At 44.9% G+C, this 20,454-nt stretch overlaps 2 protein-coding genes and 1 long non-coding RNA gene across 3 annotated transcripts in view; 2 read left to right on the top strand and 1 right to left on the bottom strand.

The window, feature by feature from the left end:
- Window positions 1-13,878, top strand: part of Kon (chondroitin sulfate proteoglycan 4-like protein) — a 49,655-nt gene extending 35,777 nt beyond the window's left edge. Inside the window, exons 6-12 of the mRNA XM_076780253.1 lie at window positions 3,774-4,368; window positions 5,180-5,434; window positions 6,671-6,865; window positions 7,353-7,554; window positions 7,670-10,396; window positions 10,459-10,865; window positions 10,939-13,878. Of these exons, the coding sequence (XP_076636368.1) occupies window positions 3,774-4,368; window positions 5,180-5,434; window positions 6,671-6,865; window positions 7,353-7,554; window positions 7,670-10,396; window positions 10,459-10,865; window positions 10,939-12,915 (6,358 nt within the window). The 3' untranslated portion in view covers window positions 12,916-13,878. The remainder of the gene's footprint in view (window positions 1-3,773; window positions 4,369-5,179; window positions 5,435-6,670; window positions 6,866-7,352; window positions 7,555-7,669; window positions 10,397-10,458; window positions 10,866-10,938) is intronic.
- LOC143349193 (uncharacterized) lies at window positions 63-16,445 on the bottom strand. The gene is made up of 24 exons (XR_013080874.1): window positions 16,376-16,445; window positions 15,110-15,592; window positions 13,872-14,080; window positions 12,461-12,862; window positions 12,084-12,357; window positions 11,473-11,706; window positions 10,987-11,353; window positions 10,678-10,898; window positions 10,436-10,593; window positions 10,072-10,314; window positions 9,616-9,984; window positions 9,361-9,525; window positions 8,874-9,144; window positions 8,229-8,537; window positions 7,661-8,106; window positions 6,983-7,258; window positions 6,680-6,856; window positions 6,366-6,457; window positions 5,202-6,277; window positions 3,853-4,525; window positions 3,027-3,108; window positions 1,791-1,914; window positions 822-1,014; window positions 63-320 (listed from the first exon to the last, which is right to left on the bottom strand). It is a non-coding gene; the product is annotated as an uncharacterized LOC143349193 (long non-coding RNA).
- On the top strand, window positions 16,389-20,334 carry Gcs2alpha (glucosidase 2 subunit alpha). Its single transcript, XM_076780234.1, has 5 exons — window positions 16,389-16,526; window positions 16,995-17,090; window positions 17,170-17,577; window positions 17,647-19,787; window positions 19,861-20,334. The coding sequence occupies exons 1-5, from the start codon at window positions 16,495-16,497 to the stop codon at window positions 19,971-19,973; spliced, it is 2,790 nt and encodes a 929-aa protein (XP_076636349.1). The 5' UTR covers window positions 16,389-16,494; the 3' UTR covers window positions 19,974-20,334.
- The last annotated feature ends 120 nt before the right edge of the window (window positions 20,335-20,454 follow it).

The raw sequence follows: 20,454 nt of genomic DNA, 5'->3' as shown, positions 1-20,454 counted from the left end.
CGTGCAGTATACATATATCTTAAAAAAGAATTATTAACAATAAATGTAATTTACAAGTACATTTTTTATGCAAATAAAATATTTTGATAATTATACATAATAAATAATTAATTTTAATGGCTTAAAGTAAATACCTACGTTCCATATATCTCCAAAATTTCATCGTTTTTTGAATTTCCGGGCTGTGGGCCTTCGCTTGCTAGCCAACGATGATAATACGTGTGTTTCGAGGTAATTCGATTCATCGACAATTTACGAACCCCGCACAGTACTTAGTAAATTCATTCCTGATGGAAATGGACGACAGGGCAATGGACGTGCTGAAATGTTTTCGATAAATCGCATTTATAAATACGAATTAATACCGTGCGTGACATAATGAAACACGAGCGTCTGTCGAATTCAAACTGCGCGCCATTTGCGAATGCTGCGTGCCCGAACAAGTTCCCAAACAAAATGGCATCGACGATACCGATTTTCACCAATCGACGCACTACAGTACCAGAAATCAGCGTCGAACGACGCCGTTTGTAAATCCCGATATCATAGGAATCCTTCGTGTAAGAATCGAAGCACGACTAACGAAATTACTTCTATTTACCTTCGCGGCGGTAACAAACGCGTCGGTATCCCGTCGAGTCCGTCACTCGCGAGCTCGGCAAACTTCATTTTCGCTCGAGAAGAGGCTTCTCGTGTCCTCCAGGACCGTGATTCATACCGCGTACAAAATCAACGCTAGTCTTTGTCTCTTCGAATTAAAAGCGCGACCCGACGCGATTCTTAATTCGACCCTCGGCCCGGAGAATAAATGTGTACAGTACCTGTTGCGTGTTCGAAGTCTCGGTGTCGAAACAATCGCCGAGCAATTCCAGTTTCCTCGAAAATCACTGAACGTCCAACGACTGATGAGCTGGCCAGGGTGCCGGAACGTCGTCCACAGTAAACATTCCGCCAGAAACTAAACCGTCGACGTGTCGTTCGGCCACGGCGATGTCCTTAAACGCTCCGACGAATCTCCAACCAGGAACGTGTAAACAAGACGTTAATCGCGATCACATCCAACGGCTGAATGCAGTTTTCATCCCCTTTGCGAGTCTAGTTCAAACTTTGACGCGGTAGCCATTCATTTCGCAATGCACTTTCGTCACTTTCACGCTACATTTCCACCCCCATCCGTTCCCGCTTAATCACGCGCACGAAATGAAACCGGATTCTTTGCAGCCAACTTCGCGCAAATCCGGATGAACCCGATCGACCAATCAGAGCCCTCGTCTCTTCTCCGCCAGCATAGCAACAGCCCACCGAATTGTTACGAAGATACAAATTTCAATTATCGAATAAAAGGCAAGGAATTGCTTACCTTTTATTCGTTAAATCGAAATTTCAATTACGTAATGAAATATTTCAGGATTAAATATATTGCTCTACGTTAATCTTATTGGGTATTTATTATTCGAATCAAATGTTGCGTAGCTACCTGCACGTGTTTCCGATTCGAACATTATTCTATCGAGAAATCGTATACATATAATGATTAACAAATATGAAAGGAAATAAATACCACTAATAACTAACCCACTAATTAACTAATATTACTGAAGGATCTGAAAACATCCCTGATCAACAACGTTCTGGCAACGAATAGCCTCGATACGTATCCGGTCATTGCGTAGACATCACGTTTTCCATTCGTTAATACATTGGCATATGCTAATTATTGGATCTTTACGTAGCTTACGAGATCAACCATTCGTGAATGTAGACTTTGGTTAATGTTGTAAAATACTTACATGTTTATTTCCAAGATAAACGTGCTCGATCCCGGCATGCGATCTGCGTCCTGTAACGACGCTTTGCCAACTGACGAACATGGCCGACCAGAGCCGAGGCTAGCCGATCTCTCGATCTCCAATACTATGAACATTCCCGCCCAAAATATAATTATTATAAACCTTTTACCGCCTTGTAAACAAAACTCGATCGATCCTGGACACTACTTATCGTTTCGTTCTCTTTACAAAACAATTCTAACATTAAAACAAATTATAATTTCTTATTCGTGCTTGCTTTTAAAATGCCCCTGCCTACAGGCAACCCGATGTACACGTATGCTACACTTATCGCAGAGATTTTTTTTATGATACAAGCAAATTAATAAGAAACATTCATGAATAATTTTCTGGGAATAAACACTATCAGCCTAATTTAAACGATCAGTAAAATACTATCAAACAACTCCTACCCATCGTGCATAAAGTTAAGAATTTAACTTCCATAAATATTCGTCGTTAATGATTTCAGAAACAAACTACAACGAAACATCAATTTAAGTACACAGAATATTCCAAATATTTATGAAAATGAAATTCTTTACTTTGTACATAGCGGAATATCGTCGAATATAGTACCGATACTTTATTGATCTTTTGAACCGGACCAATGATATTTACTTTCAGGAAAATATCCACGAAAGTATTTAACGTTTCGGCTACAAACGAATCTGCCTTGTTCAGAATATATGTTTAACTACCCATATACGCTAAAATGAGTGTAAGCGTAATGTAGATTAAAAGTCATGTTTATTCTCTCAGTTTCTTTATTTTTAAAGCTCCGAGTATTTGAACTGCTTCATTCGTTAAATAGAAAACTTAATTAATATAAATTACGTCATAGTAGCGTTACATTATCTTCAATTATACAAACGTGGCCGTTTGCAATCGAGAAACAGCCCTATGTCTCCAGGTGTACGTGTGTAAATCAATTGCGGAGTCACGTTTCGCGCGAAACAGCCGAACTTTCTCAGAAAGATGCAAACGGCCAGGTAATTCTACTCGAACAGTTAAGAAACTCCGAATTCCACTAACGCTCCCTTAACGGTTTAGCGAGTCCATTCAGACTCGGGTCAGAGGCCGAAGAAGTCAACTGCGAAATTCTAACTCGTTCCTGAATACCCCCGACGACGTTGTTACAGAATTTTAGCGTTACTCTCTACCCGATATAAATTATTTCTATCAATTACTATTTACCAATTCACGCTCCTGCGGCAAAACGCTCGAAACAGACGATTGCCTAAGTACCATCGTGTTTGTAATTCTGCGTAACTTGAATCTGCAAACAGAGGAAATGTATTGTCAGTAATAATTAAGATAGTTGCAAAGTAACGTCGAAGAGTTTAGGCTGGGCGCATATCGAGCGCAAGGGGACGCACAGCGTTGCACATGCATATTGCACATCAGTGGGTTCGTCGTTTCATCCAAATTCCATTAATTAGAATATGGAATTCGTGATTATAATGCAGTTGCAGTAGTGTACTAAATATTTATGATTCGAAAGATCAGCAGCGTATGCATGGCCGGAGCAACAAGATCACGCAATTTGAAACAAAGGAATAGAACGTGAAAGAAAGAATAAAGAGGTCAAGCGTGGCATAAAATCGAAACAGAGCGGGCGACGTGTTCGACGCGTCGTGTTTAACACGGTTCACAAAATACACGGCTACGCTGCGTCGGGTTGCGCTCGATACGCGCCTAGCCTAAGGGTCCCGGTCGCGACAGTCGAGAAAATCACCGAAGAAAGTTTAATTGGAGTCGAATAAGAAATTTCTGCCCCGAACAATTTGACGTCTATCAGATAAACAGCTTTTCAACGGAGGAAGCGCATTCCCGGTGCATCCAAGTTCGTCGCGTAAGCCGGAAGCCTCGATCGTCCCGGGTTCGATCCCAACCCTCCAACCCCCGCGACTTCCTTCCAATTTTCTCTGACCCGCTTTACAGATGGGAGTTCGAGCTGAAGACCGGCGCGGAGACTGGTCTGCTTCTCTACAACACCGGGCAATCGTCGTACGCCGATTACCTCGGGATCGAGTTGTTCGAGGGTAAAATTCGGCTTCTGATGAACAAAGGGAACGGACCGACCGAGTTGATACACGACACGCCGGTGGCTGATGGCAAATGGCATCGGGTGGTCGTTGATTTCAATCCGAGCGGAATCGGGATCGCCGTCGACCAACAGGAAAAAACGATCACGCTGCCGTCCGGCGGAAATCGTTACCTCGACTTGGCGGACACCCTCTACGTGGGCGGCACGGAGCTGAACAAACGCGCCAGAGCTCTGGGCAAAGGTCTAAAGTCCGGTGACGTCAGCTACAAGGGTTGCTTGCGAGACATGCTACTGGACAACAAGGAACTCGGTCTGCCCGACGTCAAGATCAGCCAGGGCGTCGTGGTCGGCTGTGTCTGGGGATTCCCGTGCATCGAGTACGATCCCTGCGCTTCCGGGGCAGTTTGCTCCCAGCTGGGCGTCAGCTCGTTCAAGTGCAACTGCGACCAACCCGTGTGCATCAAGCCGAACCACGCCGAGGATTACAAGGCAAATCGTTGTTCCAAGACAATCCCTCTCCCCGCTAACAGCTTCTGATCAAGCTTAAGTTCGCAACTCTTCTTTGCACGAGACACCCTCTGTCGCGAATTTCTTCCGTGAAACGACGAATATACAGAATAATCCGTGACGAACAGGGAATTTTATTCTGTAAGAATAAAAATTACAGTAATTATTGCATCGTGAAAATTTTGCTTTTATTCGTTGGGCACGTAAATCAATATAATCGCGAACGAACAAATAATGCTCGACAGACAGCTAATATTACATTTTAAATTGACGCGTATCAAGCAAAAAATAAAATATCAACCAAACGTATTCCTTCGGATTTATGAAATATTTTCGTGCAAGAGGCAATAACAAAATAATCTACATGAGCTTTATTGACTGTCAAGTCGTGAACAAAATTTAAGTATTTACAGTATACGATATAAAGTGTGGCAATTGCGTATTATGTATAAATGACGAAACAGCGAATTGAAAATTGTTGCCAGGAGGTAGAAAAAGCGTGACAAGTCCGTGTCCAAATGAGCAGAACAGATATCGAATATTTGCCGTGAATGTAGCTCGACATTTCACCATCGAAAACGTTTCATAAATCCAAGCAGAATCGTATCGGGATCCATGATTTATTGACTCATCGAACGCAACGAAAAAAAAGAGTATTTGAAATTGTTTTTTTTTTATTCTTTTCAATCTTCCTTCGAAGGGTTCAAGTCTTTTTTTAGGCATGCCTAAACTTATCCCTGACTTCATTCCAGCGCCCTTCGTTTAACCATACTTTCGGCCTCGAATTTCGTAGGTTTATTCGAAGGCAAATTTACCCGTGAACCTGGAGATTCTCTCACTGAGACCGCTGCTGGTTTCCGAAGGGGAGCACGTGCTGGTGACGAGCGATAACATAGCCATGGTGTTAGACATAGCTAAATATGGGGTAGAAGAGGACGGCGTTATCTTCACCTTGGTAACGCCACCAACGAATGGAACCCTGGCGCTGGACCTCCTAACGACCAGAACCGAAAATGCCTTCACTCTCCAAGACATTAGTCGCGATAAGGTAAATAGACCTCCATCGTGGGCTCTTTATTATTTTAGCAATAATAACAGTTGCCTTTCATAAAATATACTACGTATCTACATCCGTCGCTGGTTAAATTAGTCTTAACGAGGCCTCGAAACGTCTTAACAATAGATTACGACGAGTAGACACCGTCAGCGATGTCTGATAACCCGAGAATGAAAAAAGAGAGAATGGAGATCGTGTTCTTCCAGTTCGTCATAGGGCCGAAAAAGCTATAGATAGTTTGCGACACGAGTACTAAGTTTAGAACCGTGGGGGTCCGGGTAGCGTCGCCGTGTCATCAGAACTGTAGCGGTTGTCTGTTACTCTTCCACTTGCACTCGATTTATCCAGCGACGGTGCACTATTTATAAACACCACCACCGCTCATTAATGGTTTTTCGTGGGTTTACGTCGTCCAGAGACCGCGTATTCGTTAAACGTTGTCCACCGTCTTACCGCGGGTTATTTCTTTCCCCCGACGTTCGTACGAAACCACCCTCGAACCCGGGAAATCCTGAGGGGCAACGCGCGCCGCGAAGTCACGTCGATCCGGTATGCTAATCGCCGATTTATAAGCCCGCCTCCGTCGCTTTAATTAATTTTAATTACGAACGGATGGCGAATTTAATGCCGGCTATGATTCACAAGGACTATAAAAGGCATATTTTAAAAGCGTTGAAAATGGCCAGTCGTACAGAAGATACGAGATCCGCGATATTAAAGAATATACATATAGGTAAAACAGCGGATGGAGGAGACTCGAGATTTTCGGTTCCGAACGCTCTCAGCCTTTGGAATAAAAGGTAAAACAAGAAGAAACGAATCTCTCTGCGAAACCTGCAATAAAAACAATCCCTGTAAAGTTCGTTGAGGAAATTTTACAGGACTTTCGCACTATGTTTTTTTATGGAGAAACCTAACTTACTGGTCTGGTCGGAGCATTAACTGCTTTAGGTGTCCTTTGAAAACTAGGAAATTTCTGGGCTGTACTATCGTTGTTAAACTTTTACGATCAATCTACAATACAGATAAAAATAAATATCAAAGTCGTCCACGTGGATTAAAAATTTTGCAATTAATAACCAAGTTTAAATGTCGCGTTTGGGGAGGCGTTCCACAGGCGTCGCGTTCTAACGCGTGCACCTTTAAGGCATGCATATTCATAGGTCCCTAGAAACATTGTTTACCGTATGGCACATCGTCTCATTATTACGATCAAATTTCTGCTAGATACAATACATGCACGACGGGAGCGAAACCACGGAGGACAGTATGATCCTGGAAGTGACACTCGTGGCAGGAACTGGTTACACGTTGCCGGGCTACCTCCAAGGACGACTAATGTTTCCGCTTCACGTCAACGTGACGCCCGTTAATGATCCACCGTTGCTCGAGATATCGACCACTGTGCTGCGTCTGGCTCAAGTAAGACACAAAGACCATCAATTCTTATATACGCCGTGAAATTTTCTCCCTGGAAGCTTTGTCTGGCGGGAACTCGGTCCGCGTTAGCGTAATTGGCGCAAAATACCCAACACTTACTCCGCGCGACCCTCCCCGGGTAAATCAATTAATCGAGAATTGAAGAAATTGTGGCCCGTCTTCGACGGAGGCGCCAGTCGAGTCGTAACGAAATCGATTTAAGTCGCTCCAGTCGTTGCTCTTAATTAACCGCTCGGTGCTTCAATCTTCTTGAATGAAATAATTCCTCTTGCCGTAAAAATTCGCTCGTCGACCCCTTCGGTGTTCAAGATCGCGGAGAAGCTCGAGTTGCCTCCGGATCCGCGCCGTTTAAATATTACAGCGGTGAACATCCTCCTGGAAAGCCAAATTTCTACGAATTAAAAAATATGCATACGTATGAAATGTTAATTTTAAATTACATTTGTTTTAATAATTCGACCGTTCCCAGGGCACGAGGAAAATTTTGACGAAAGTGTTGATTTGGGCGATCGACGCCGACACGCCGTCAGACATGTTGGTTTACACGGTCTTACGTACCGACGCAGACGCTGGCTACGTCGAGAGGGTGACTTACCCGTCGCGGCCCATCGACACGTTTACCCAGGCAGAATTAATGCAAGGATTAATTGCCTACGTGCACCGTGGAAACGGTAACATTTTCATCGATATTCGAGACGCAGAACAAACGTTATCGTTTAATCGCCACATATACTCAGAAGGTCCGTTTCTCGATAATTCAACGGTCGTTTTAATTACCATTTACAGCGAAACCGAACGCGAAACTGGAACTGCAGGTCAGCGACGGGATAGACAGCAGTAAGCCGGCGAGCTTGAGGGTAGCGGCTCATCCGTTGGAGATAAATCTGATGCACAACACGGGTTTGGTCGTGGTGCACCGATCGTTCTCCTATCTGACGCCGGCGAACCTCTCCTTCACCACCAACTCCGACGACAATACGATCGACATACGTTGCGACATCGTCTCGCCGCCTCAATACGGCGCGATCCAAAAGCTGAGGGAAGCCTCGAGCAGCTGGACGAACGTGGACCATTTCACGAGCAGGGACGTCGAGCAGCACACGATCCGGTACCTCCACAACGAGGGTAGCCCGAACCAGGACGAGTTCAAGTTCCAAGCGAGCGTCCGGGAAGTCAGAACCCAACACACGTACGATTTCCGGATCACCTTCATCGATCTCGAGCTGAAAGAGATGAAGAGGATACCGATTAACTTCACGAACGTGGCCGAGGTGACAGTGAGCGGTCTGAACCTCAGGTACCAGACGAACCCTCTGCTGACCGCGTTCAACAAGATCGTGTTCACCGTGAAGACGGGACCAAGATACGGTAATCTGTTCCTCTCGAGCCGGAGGCTGAACGTCGGGGACGCGTTCAGCCAGGACGACGTCGACTCCGAGCGACTCAAGTACCGACTGTTCAAAAGGGCCTACTCGACGATCCTGGACGAGTTTGGCTTCAAAGTCAGCGCGCCCCAGTGCGTCGACATGCACGCGAACCTGATACTAAAACACTACCTCAGCAAAAACGTGAAACCGCTGGACAGCGTGGAGACGCTCAGGGTCGACGAGGGTTCCAGGGTGCCGGTGAGGATCCTGCGGACGAACCCGAAAAACTACGAGGACAAGATTATCACGTCGTTGATGTACAATCTGACGATAGCACCGCGCCACGGATGGCTGATCGTCACGAATAGCTCGAGGTCCCACACGAGAAACAACACTCACTACTTCGTGTCCGAGGAGCTCAACTCCCAGCGGGTCTACTACGTTCACGACGATTCGGAGACGCGCGAGGACTCGTTCCAGTTCGTGGCGATCGCCACGGACGCGGTGGACTTTATGTACGTCGGTCTCTTTCGCGTCGAGGTGACGATGAAGAACGACAACGCTCCGGAACGCGTGGTCGATCGGGTGTTCCACGTTGTCTCGAGGAGCAAACGGTTGCTCACCAACAAGGACCTGGCGTACACGGACAGGGACGTCGACACGAAGCCCAGCGATCTGATTTACACGTGGCTGAACAATCAGAGGTACGGTGTCTACCGAGTGTCCAATCCCACGGTGCAGATTCTCATGTTCAGTCAACAGGACATCGACGACAAGCAGATACTCTTCAAGCATCAAGGCGACGATCACGGGAAGTTCGAGTTCGGTGTCACCGACAGACGATTTTACACTGCAGGCGTGTTGGAGGTTCAAGCCAGTCCGCCTTACGTGAGACTGAAAGAGAACAACGGGTCAGTGGTGCAGTTTAATCGATTGGTGGGCCTAGGATCGGACGAGCTGGACGTAGAGACCAACGTGTACACGACCGACAAGGATATAAAGTACTCGGTGTTGGAGAAACCGAAACACGGGGTGCTGCTGAAGCACGGCAGAGAGACGAACAGCTTCACCGAGGAGAATCTGAGAAACGGTATAGTGGCGTACAAACACCTGGGAGGGTCGTTGACCAGGGACGACTTCAGGTTCAAGGTGACGATCGAAGGCGCTGAAACGGAAGGCGTCTTTTCTATCAAGATCTATCCGGAGAGCTATTGGCAGCCGTTGATCGTCCAGAACAATAAAACGGTGTTCGTGGAGGAGGCAACGAGCGTCCTGCTGAACAGAAAGAGCCTCGAGGTGATGCATCCCAAGATACCGGAGTCAGAGATAGTTTATTTCTTGAAAGAGTGGCCGCAGAACGGGTACCTGGAGCTGCAGGTCCACGACGAGCACAGCGAGGAAATTCGAGAGGACTACATAGGCAACGCGGTGAAGACGTTCGATCAGAAGATGATAAACGAGGGCCGCGTCTACTACGTCCAGTCGGTAATTAATCAGACCAACGACAGATTCGTCATCGACGCGACTAACGGGATAACGTGGCTACGCGACCTGAGCGTGAACTTCGTCATCGTCCCGGAGAAGCTGTACGTCGAGGCGAAGGGAGTCGCTGTGGTCGAAGGGAAGAGCACGACCCTCGACGAGACGGACTTTTCCATCCTCACACCCTATTACTCTGGCAAAGTGACGGACTATCGGATCACGGAGAAACCGAGGCACGGCGTCGTTCTCGATCTGTCAAAAAATTCTCCAGTTAGAGAGTTCTCGCAAAAACACCTGACCGCGGACGTAATATCGTACAAACACAATGGCGACGAGCACCCCAAAGATTGCTTCAAGATGGTCCTCGTCGCGGAGGACAAAGTCAGCGAGCCCTTCAACGTGTGGGTGACCGTGCAACCCGTTAACGACGAACTGCCCGTGCTGATCAACAGGACCAAGTTGACGGTTTGGCAGGGTGGTTCGATCGTCCTGACGCCTGACAACCTGGCAGCTGTTGACAACGACACGTCAGCCCGCGACTTGACGTTCAACGTTACCGGTGCCAGAAACGGGTTCATATCGCTGAGATCCGCCCCGGAATTGGACGTGTACAATTTCACGCAGGAACAGATTGACCAGTCGAGGATCATTTTCACACACACAAGTATGTTCCGCGGTCATTGTCGAAATTAAATCCACTCACCTTATGCGCTCGCCTTGTTTCAGATGGATCCGATGCTGAGTTCAATTTCGTTCTGAACGATGGGGCGCACACGTCCGAGACTTACACGGTACTGGTAGCCACCAAACCGATACGATTATCCATCGAGCACAACGCTGCGTTGAACGTCTTCCCGTTAACTAGAAAAGTGATATCGGATAAGTTGTTATTGACGAAATGCATGGACGAGACACGAGAGATAAAGTACATGGTGCGGAACGGACCGCATCTAGGCAAAATCATCATGGAGACGAGCGAGGGCGCGTGGCTGAACGTCGATCAATTCTCCCAGCAAGACATTAACAGTAGTAAAGTATACTACGAGCACACCAAACAGTTCATGGACCTTGCCGCCAATGATTCGTTCACGTTCGACGTGGAGGCGCGCTTCGCAGAATCCTTAACCAACCAGGCAAGTATTCTTCCTTTGGACGTCGTCCAATACCTAAAAAAAAACACGACTTTAACGAACGTTCTGTTTACAGGTGTTGCAGATAGACATTTCGGTATCCAGCGGCGGATTGAACAGATACATTTTCGTGAAGAACGTCAGAGTCGAGGAAGGAGGATCCGCTCAAGTGATCATGAACATCAGTGGCATCGTGTCGTTCCTCCAGACCCACGCTGGCATCGAGAATCCGGTCGTCCTCTCAAGACTGGTCGGTCAACCCAGTCACGGCCACGTGAAGATCCTCCCGGACGTGAACATAACCACGTTCTCTCAGTCTCAGATCGAGGGTGGGGAGATCGTCTATTGCCACGATCACTCGGACACTTTGGAGGATCGAATCAACTTCTCACTGTATCTGACGCCCGGTCACATCCTCCTCTGCAACGCCAGCGTGCCAGTAATCATTGAGCCGGTGAACGACAAGCCTTTCAAGCTGATCACAAACAATCCTAGCATCAGAGTGGTGCAGAATCAGAATCAAACGATAACCAGTAAGAACCTGTTGACGGAGGACCCGGACACACCGCCGGAGGAAATCGTGTACGACTTAATATCAGGACCAACTTACGGTCGTCTGTTGCTTCTGCCCTCGAACGAGAATGTTTCGGTGGTACAACAAGTGAACAAGTTCACGCAGCAAGACGTCGACTCGAACAGGCTGGTGTACGAGCACGATGGACCTCACCAGGCTGCTTTGTTCTATTTCCGCGTAGACGACGGTCGTTTCCCCTCGCAGTACAAGGTCTTCAACATCCTTGTCTTGCCCATCAAGCTGAACGTGACTGTACTTGGGCCCGTGTACCTGCAACAAGGATCAAGCGTAGCTCTGATAACGGAAAGCAACCTGAAGCTGGACACGAACGCGAGACGGGACTTGGTTGTTTACGAGATAACGAGCAATCCAAAGCACGGGGTGTTGTACGTTAGAGACGGGGCAGCAGCCAGTTTCAAGCAAACGGACCTAGTGTCGAAGAGCGTGATGTACATGCAAAAGAACATGACCGTGTCGAACGATAGCCTCGAGCTGACCGCCAAGGTGAGCGGATTCGAACAGCAACACATAAGACTAGAGATCAAAGTGGTGCCGCTGATGATCATGAACCCTATGATCGCATTGGCAGGGGAGAAAACGCGGATATCTCTGAAATACATGGACGCCACCCCGTTGGCGAAACTGACCAGCAGCAATCCCGTCTACGCCGTCGTGAAGAAACCAAAATTCGGTAAGGTGAAGAGGATCATCAGAAGTTCGTCGTCGTCCGGCGAGAAACGTGGAACCCGGGAAAAAGAAGTGGTTCGGTTCTCCCATCAGGAAGTGGTGTCCGGCGTGATCTACATGGTCTGCAGAAAGATCCCGACGATGGAGTACGAGGGTGTCCTCGACAGTTTCACGTTCGTCCTGACGGCCTCCATCTTCCAACCGGCCGTGGGCGAGTTCGAGTTCCGCGTGAAGCTGGATATGGACGAAAACAATATCACTTTGGGCGGGCCGATGGACCCCGTGGGGCACGAGGGAGAGATGGCTATCGCGCCAAACATGAGCAACGATTACTTACCGGTCCTAGGGATGCTTCTTGGCGTGTTCCTGCTGGGCGTGCTCGTGATCATCACTATCAGGTGCAGGCACAACCGATACAAGCACGCGGAGGAAGAAAAGTCGGAAACGTCACCGGCGGTTGGCGTGATGCCTCTTCCCAGACCACCGGATCACCTGATGCCCGCGACGCCGCATTTGAAACGCTTCGCCAACGACCATAACAGCGTGGCCGCCAGCACGCCGCTACCCGTGCCGCCTACGATGACGTCCACGTTGCCACAATGCAAAGTGATACCTCTGAGTCCTTTGGAGAGCAGCGCTGGGTCAGAGGTAGACGTCTCGGCCAGGTATCCCTACGGCGTCGCGGACGGCGACGAGTGGAGCAGCTTCGACACGTCGGACCTGCCCTGCCAGTCGGCCACTGCACAAAGGGCCAATAACCCTATGTTGAGAAGAAACCAATACTGGGTCTAGCAAAAGGAAGGCTGTTCGCGGTTCACGCGAATCAAGCCGTAACACCTACTCACATTCTGAAAGACTGTTCTTTTCTTACGAACTACTCGAGATTGGTCGTCGATCGCTATGGTCTAAATGTGCCTAAAGAGAAATGACTCTGCCGATACGGGGGTATATCGGAAGCCCCCAGTTTTATACCGAAACCTTGACGGAAACTCTTGTTCGAAACCCTCGGCGAAACGTGCCAAACGACATTTTATACCGCTTCACAAGAAACCGCCCGAGTGTCGGAAAGAATTACTTCCCGTGTACTTGGAGATTGAACGCTGTCGAGTCGAGGATCGGAGTTTCCATCAACCTTTTTACTTTTGTTGTTTTTGTACGTCGGATACTCCGCCAGGAACGCTAACTACTACAACTAAATAACAATATACACACAGTGGAGGAGCATAATCGAACAGATAACAGCGCGTTTCATTAAAATTGTTATGTATCGCCGTACGCAGTGGGCGATAACCTAAATAACAGGTAATAAAGCTCCTACTGTGAACAATCATGTAAGGTGCCACAAAAATGTGTCCGATCGCCTATTCTTCGCAAAGATAGATAATACTTTTTGAGAGACGCGTGGCTGTTGGTTCAGTTATGCTCTTCATTGTACATTTTACGTGATCCGTAACGAAATATTGCGCAGTGTCTCGCAGAGTATTTACTATAGTCTCCCTGTGGAACCGGGAAAGATATAGTCGGAACGAAATCAATTGCATCTTTGTTCGAGAGACAAAGGCGCGAGCCTGCAGGTTTGCACGGAGAGGCAAAAGATGGCACAGCTAGCTAAATAAACGATGCAACGGCGAGACTTTGGCCAGCTGGTAGATTTCGTTTCGACTATAGGCTCGTTAAATACATATAAAGGGATACAAAGCCAAAAGACTATCGTCGCTATTACGGATCGAATGTGCCTAAGAGATTACCGAGTCTCGTAAGAGTATTCGCCACGAGGCCTGCACGACGTCGATTTTTGCTGCTATCTTTCCTCTCGGTTAGACGTCGACTTGAAACGATCTTCTATCCGGTCACGGTCGTTTCCGAAGCCCATCTCGGCCGGGACCACGTCAATCAGAATGTTTTCTACTTCTTCGATGCTCCATAAATGGGTACATTGCGGTTGAACGACGAATCACTAAAAACGAGGGCCAATGTTACACAGAGATCACACAGTGAGTAACGGAAGTATTTGGACAGAGGATCGAACGTTAAAGTTAAGATGAGTTCTGCAGCAATCTTTTTATCCTTCATTTTCATCGACCAAGAAGCGTGACAAATATTTTTTTACATCCTGTACATAGTGTATAAATCATCGTTTTTTAAACATATTCCAAATAAAAGGCGTTCGTCGAGTATCGTCTCCTTCAATGTTCACCAGAATGTAATGTTTACAAACCGATCGAATAAATTCTACGTTATATTACGTATTTCGCGTACGAATAACTGAATTTTAAAACGAGAAATTCGAGCGTACCCCACTGTCCGAACATTTCCGTTACTCGCTGAAACTCAAGAAGAAAGTTGGGAGTGTTTGTAAACAGTATCAGGCGCAAAATACTATATATAGTTACCTAAACATTTGTAAAAAGTGACTACAAAGGGGACTGCGTATTTCAGACACACACACGCGCGCGCGCGCGCATACACAGGATACGCACACGAGAAATGTATAGAAATTATCAGCGACTTTTATAATGGCGTAAACGCGCGTGTTCGATGTATGCGGTACAACATGGAACACTACGAGTTTCGCACATATCTTTTTACACTTTTCCCGCGTATTTCTACTGACTAACGTCGTACCCTAGATCAACCTATCGAATTCTATTTACGTTTAGACGATGCCTAGCCTTCGTTCGTTTCCGTTGCGCAATTCTTATCTGTCGAGCAGAAAAATGATCCACGCCGCGGCGAAGATGTACATAATCGTTCCGTGATTTCCGTTGACGCGCTTCGATCGTGAAAACAAAAGATGACGCTGCCAGCATTGTTTACCTGCGTTTGCATTTGTAACTAGCTTGCGACGCGCAACGTCGTGTTTCGCTTTTAAATAAACGATCTCGTCGACCGATGCAACTAAAACCATCGAATTCGATGATGCCGATTTGCTCGGGAAACGTCCCAAACTTTAAATATATTTCGCTGTCACGCGTGTACAACTAACCTGTATATACAATCTATTACGCGTAGTTATCCGTGTGTTTGTTCTTATTGGGAATTCCTTATGATTAGACGACACGGCTGGCGGGGCAAGGGAGGCGATACGTTTCAATTCTTGCTCTACCACATCGAAGTTTCGTAAATCTGGTCGCATTATCGTCGACGGTTCGAAGGTCAATTTTTTTTTTCATGCCTTTCGGAAGATTTGCCGCGAATCGATCTTCTTTCAGCAATGACGAATTTTATTCCTCTTGGCTCGCCCGCGAGTCGTCAAGCGGCGTAACGAAACGCACAGCAGTGGATTCTGCTCAATTTTTCTTCAGTATTATGATAAATTAACGAATCTCTCGATCGATGGACAGCAACGGTTCGATGTCAACAAACGTCGATTCCCGCGCTCGTCGATCTACCGGTGGACATTAACGTCACGTCTTCTGAGCCTGCGCAAACTCACAGTGACCTTAATTAACGATGACTTCTTTAAACCCTGAAAACGTATAATTAAGGAAACGCTCTAACGTCGATGTTAATATAGTGGTAATGATAATAATCATTTTATACGTACATACATACATATGTACAGATTTATATATGCATGCATGTATGTATGTACGTACGTACGTATGATGAGTGTATGCATGTACGATGTATGTATGGATGAATATATGTATGCATGTACGTATGTATGAACGAATATATGTATGTATGCATGTATGAAATATGTACACTCCTACATAGAAAATACTGTTTTACGAATTCATAGCATATGCATTAATATAATAGTTCTGATCGCATGAAGATGAAGGAGAGAACATTTTTATCAGAGATCCGTTTGTTGATTAATGAATATGCTAGAAACGAACAGTTAGGCTTTTTTACCATCCCTAAAAGTGAACCGATCCGAGTGCCAAACTTCTTATATTGTGTAATATATAGTTATACATATAGGACTGTATTTTCCCTGCCGACTGAACGCATTACTCTTGTAATTCAAATAAACTGAATGTGCGATGTTATCTAAAAGAGGCGTGTCATCATGACGTTAACGAACCTATCCATTACTGATTTATTCATGAGTTGATCGGTTTTGTTCGTCCGATAACGTTCGTTCGAAAATGGAGGAAACAGGAGCGCGAAAGGTTCAGCTCGCCGTAACTTCTGAAATCCCTCTCAGACTTTTCCCAGGAATCTCGTGGCTTCAGAGAACATTGCAAGCAAACGAATGAACTTTAAGCAATAAAATAATTAGACAGACTTTGCGATAACGTACGTGAAATACTTGGTAGCGTTCGGAAACAGCAACTTGCCGATGACGATTCGAACGAGCAGAGCTCCATCTGTGAAATTCGATTCTGTCTCGTTCGAATTAGTAAGAACGCGGTATAGCAAATGTTACTTCTCAACATGGCTTCGTACGTGCGGTAAGTTAATTATTTTCGGCCTTTTAACCTTCAAAATATCAAGATAAATTTTCATCGACCGGGCGCACTAAGGCTACAACAGCTTCTATCTTGAATAATTTCCACGCATACCGAGTCATAAGTGCTACAGCTCTCTTCTAGTGTTTACTTTTGTATTGCAATAATGGTCACGCTGACGTGTCCATGATAACATCGTTTTTGATATACATGATTTTTTCGAACAGTACGACACGCAGCAATGCTTCGCTCTTATCGATTTGTTTATAAAACCGATATTATCCGCCTAGGCTCGTTTGAAGATCGGCTTTGTCACTTAGAAACAGCGTAAAACAAATTGTATTAGACTGACACAACAGTACTTTTTAATCCTTTTTCACGATCAATCAAGAATAAAATGTAATTAATATCGATCAACCGATATTCAACCTACGATCGAACGCTTTAAATGATCGATTATTCGTATTACAGGTTCGGATTATTATTATTATTAGCCTGTTCTCCCTTCCTTGTGAATGCAGTTAATAGAGACACGTTTAAAACATGTGATCAAAGTAGTTTTTGCAGGTAAACTTACTATTTTATTTCTACAGCTTATTCGAATTGTTTGGAATTTAACCAAGTTTTTTTTATATCGTATCGTTAGGCGTTGTCGAAAAGTTGAGCCTGGAAAGACACCTTATCAACTCTTGGTGGACACATTCACTCATAACGAATCTACTATAAATATAGATTTATTCAATAAAGATACAGGAGTTCTTTACATATTGCAATTGACTGCTTTAAAAGACAATACGTTCAGGCTCCACATCAATGAAAAGAATCCTTTACATCCGAGATATCAACCAGAGAATGCCCTTCAGGATCAACCTCAAATATCTAAATTAACTTTGGTCGAAAGAACTGCAGATCATATAACTGTGTCTAACGAAGGGAACAAAGTAATTCTGTATGCTATTCCATTTAGAGTAGATGTATATTCTCAAGATGTGTTAGTTGTGTCTGCAAATGCAAGAGGCCTCATGAGATTCGAACATCATCGTACAAAGCCTGTGTATGTATAACAAAAGAACTCGTTCGTTCTATTCTATATAACTAACAATTTTTTATGAATATAACATAGGAAACCGGAACAAGAGGAGAATGCAGAAAATGTTGAAGCAACGCACGATAATCAATTCCCGGGCGATGGAGCCGATAGTGATCCAGGAGCGTGGGAAGAAAATTTTAAAACTCATCACGATTCTAAGCCTTACGGCCCGGAAGCGATTGCTATGGATTTTAGCTTTCCTGGAGCAGAACATGCGTACGGTATACCCGAGCATGCAGATTCCTTTGCTTTAAAATCAACGAAACAAGGCCACCCGTACAGATTGTACAATTTAGATGTATTTGAATACGAAGTTAACGAAAAAATGTCCGTGTACGGAGCTATACCAGTCCTGTACGCTCATGGGAAAGAGAGAACAACAGGCATTTTCTGGCACAATGCTGCAGAAACGTGGATCAATATTTTATCGAGCGCGGACAATAACGTTGTCGAAAGTCTTGTAAACTTAGTATCCGGTTACGCGAAAAAGTCACAAGTCGATGCCCATTTTATGTCAGAAGCCGGTGTAATCGATATATTCTTTATGTTAGGCCCTAAGCCTTTGGATGTATTCAAACAGTACACGGCCTTAACAGGCACAGCACCTTTACCACAAATGTTTACTTTAGGCTACCATCAAAGTCGTTGGAATTACAATGACCAAGATGATGTCATGCAAATAGCAGAGAATTTTGACATACATGATCTACCTCTGGATGCCATGTGGCTGGACATCGAATACACTGATCAGAAAAAGTACTTCACTTGGGATTCACGAAAATTTTCGAATCCTATAGAAATGATACACAATCTAACTGCAAAGGGTAGAAAATTAGTCGTCATCATCGATCCACATATCAAGCGTGATACGAATTATTTCCTCCACAATGACGCTACCAAGCTCGGTTTCTACGTAAAAACGAGAGACGGAAAGGACTACGAAGGTTGGTGTTGGCCGGGACCAACATCATATTTGGACTTCTTTGATCCGAAAGTACAGGAATATTACATTAATCAGTATAGCTTAGATAGATTCCATGGAACTACAAACGATGTATACATCTGGAATGATATGAACGAGCCAAGCGTATTTAACGGCCCTGAAGTTTCTATGCCTAAAGACCTAGTTCATTACGGTGGTTGGGAGCACAGAAGCGTCCACAATATCTATGGATTTGTTATGACTAAGAATACGTACGAGGCTTTGTTTAGAAGATCTGGAGGTACTCTACGACCGTTTATACTAACAAGATCCTTGTTCGCCGGATCGCAACGTTACACGGCCATGTGGACCGGCGATAATATGGCAGATTGGGATCATCTACGAATAAGTTACCCGATGTGTCTTAGTCTAGCCGTTTCTGGAATGTCGTTCTGTGGCGCAGACGTTGGAGGTTTCTTCAAAAATCCAGACTCTGAACTCTTTGTTAGATGGAACCAAGCTGGAGCTTGGCTTCCTTTCTTCCGGCAACATTCCCATATCGAGGCTAAACGACGGGAGGCTTGGACATTTAACGAGGAAATATTGCAAATTGTCAGAGAGGCTTTCAGAATGAGATATTCGTATCTACCGCTATGGTACACGATCTTCCGGGATCACGAAGTAAACGGAACACCAGTCCTACGTCCTCTGTGGGCTCACTACCCAAGCGAAGTAGATACATATACGATCGATGATGAAATACTGATTGGAGATTCAATACTTGTCCATCCAGTGTTTCAACCATCCGTCACGGATGTTAACGTATATTTCCCTGGAGAGGGCAAGGTAACATGGTACGATGTTGACACGATGCAACCCTATCATCAACCAGGCATAGTTAATGTCCCTGTAACCCTTCATAAAATCCCGGTATTTCAAAGAGGTGGTTCCATCGTTCCACGTAAAATGAGAATACGTCGTAGTACGGTTGCGATGAAAAATGATCCGTACACTCTAGTAGTTATCACAGATTCTAACGGCAAAGCTAACGGCACGTTGTACATCGACGACGAAACCAGCTTCGAATATCGTCATGGGAAATATCTATATTTGAGACTTAATTTTGAAGGCAATAAACTAACCTCGACATTTATAGATAAGTTAGCTTCCTATCAGACGGAAAGCTGGTTAGAAAGGGTAGATATAGCAAATCCGCCTCAGGGAGTTACGTCCGCCGTATTAACTTCACGTAGTGAGTAACTAAAATTCGAATGAATACTATGCTACCGAATTCTACAAGTAAAACTAACAAATTTTCTTTTCAGATTTGGGAAAAGTTACTTTGGAGGCTAAGTACAATCCAAATAATAATGTATTAACCGTGCGCAAGCCGGGTGTAAATATGGGAGAAGAATGGACTATCGAATTGATCCACTAGAATCACAGTTTTATTCATCATAATCTCAGTAACCATACAGTAATGCCAGTTTTCTATTATTCGCATAATTTTTTCAGCTATCTGTGATCAAAAGGAGATTGTATACTATAACAAAACAAATACAATGTAGAGATATGATGTAAATGGTATATTTATTACTTTGGCGAGTAAAAAATTACTTTTGTTTGATCATGTAGTAGGTACTGACAAGCCTTTATGCAACTTTTAAAGCTTATTAATTGTGCATGTCAACTTTGATAAAACCTTACATGTATTAGAGGTAGAAGAATCGAAAATATGTTTCTAAAAATATTTAAATTGATACGTAATATATCGAATCCATTCTCTATATATTTCGTAATTATTGTTTTATTTCACCTACTGTAAATGTGTTCCTAAACTAAAAAAATTAATCGTATAAATTGTTCGTGACCGAGGAAACGGTAAACATTAAAATAGAAAAACTTATCCCGATTTAGTT

The sequence above is a fragment of the Colletes latitarsis genome, chromosome 12, assembly GCF_051014445.1.
Source record: "Colletes latitarsis isolate SP2378_abdomen chromosome 12, iyColLati1, whole genome shotgun sequence".
NCBI lineage: Eukaryota > Metazoa > Arthropoda > Insecta > Hymenoptera > Colletidae > Colletes > Colletes latitarsis.
This window is presented reverse-complemented; position numbering and strand designations above follow the sequence as displayed.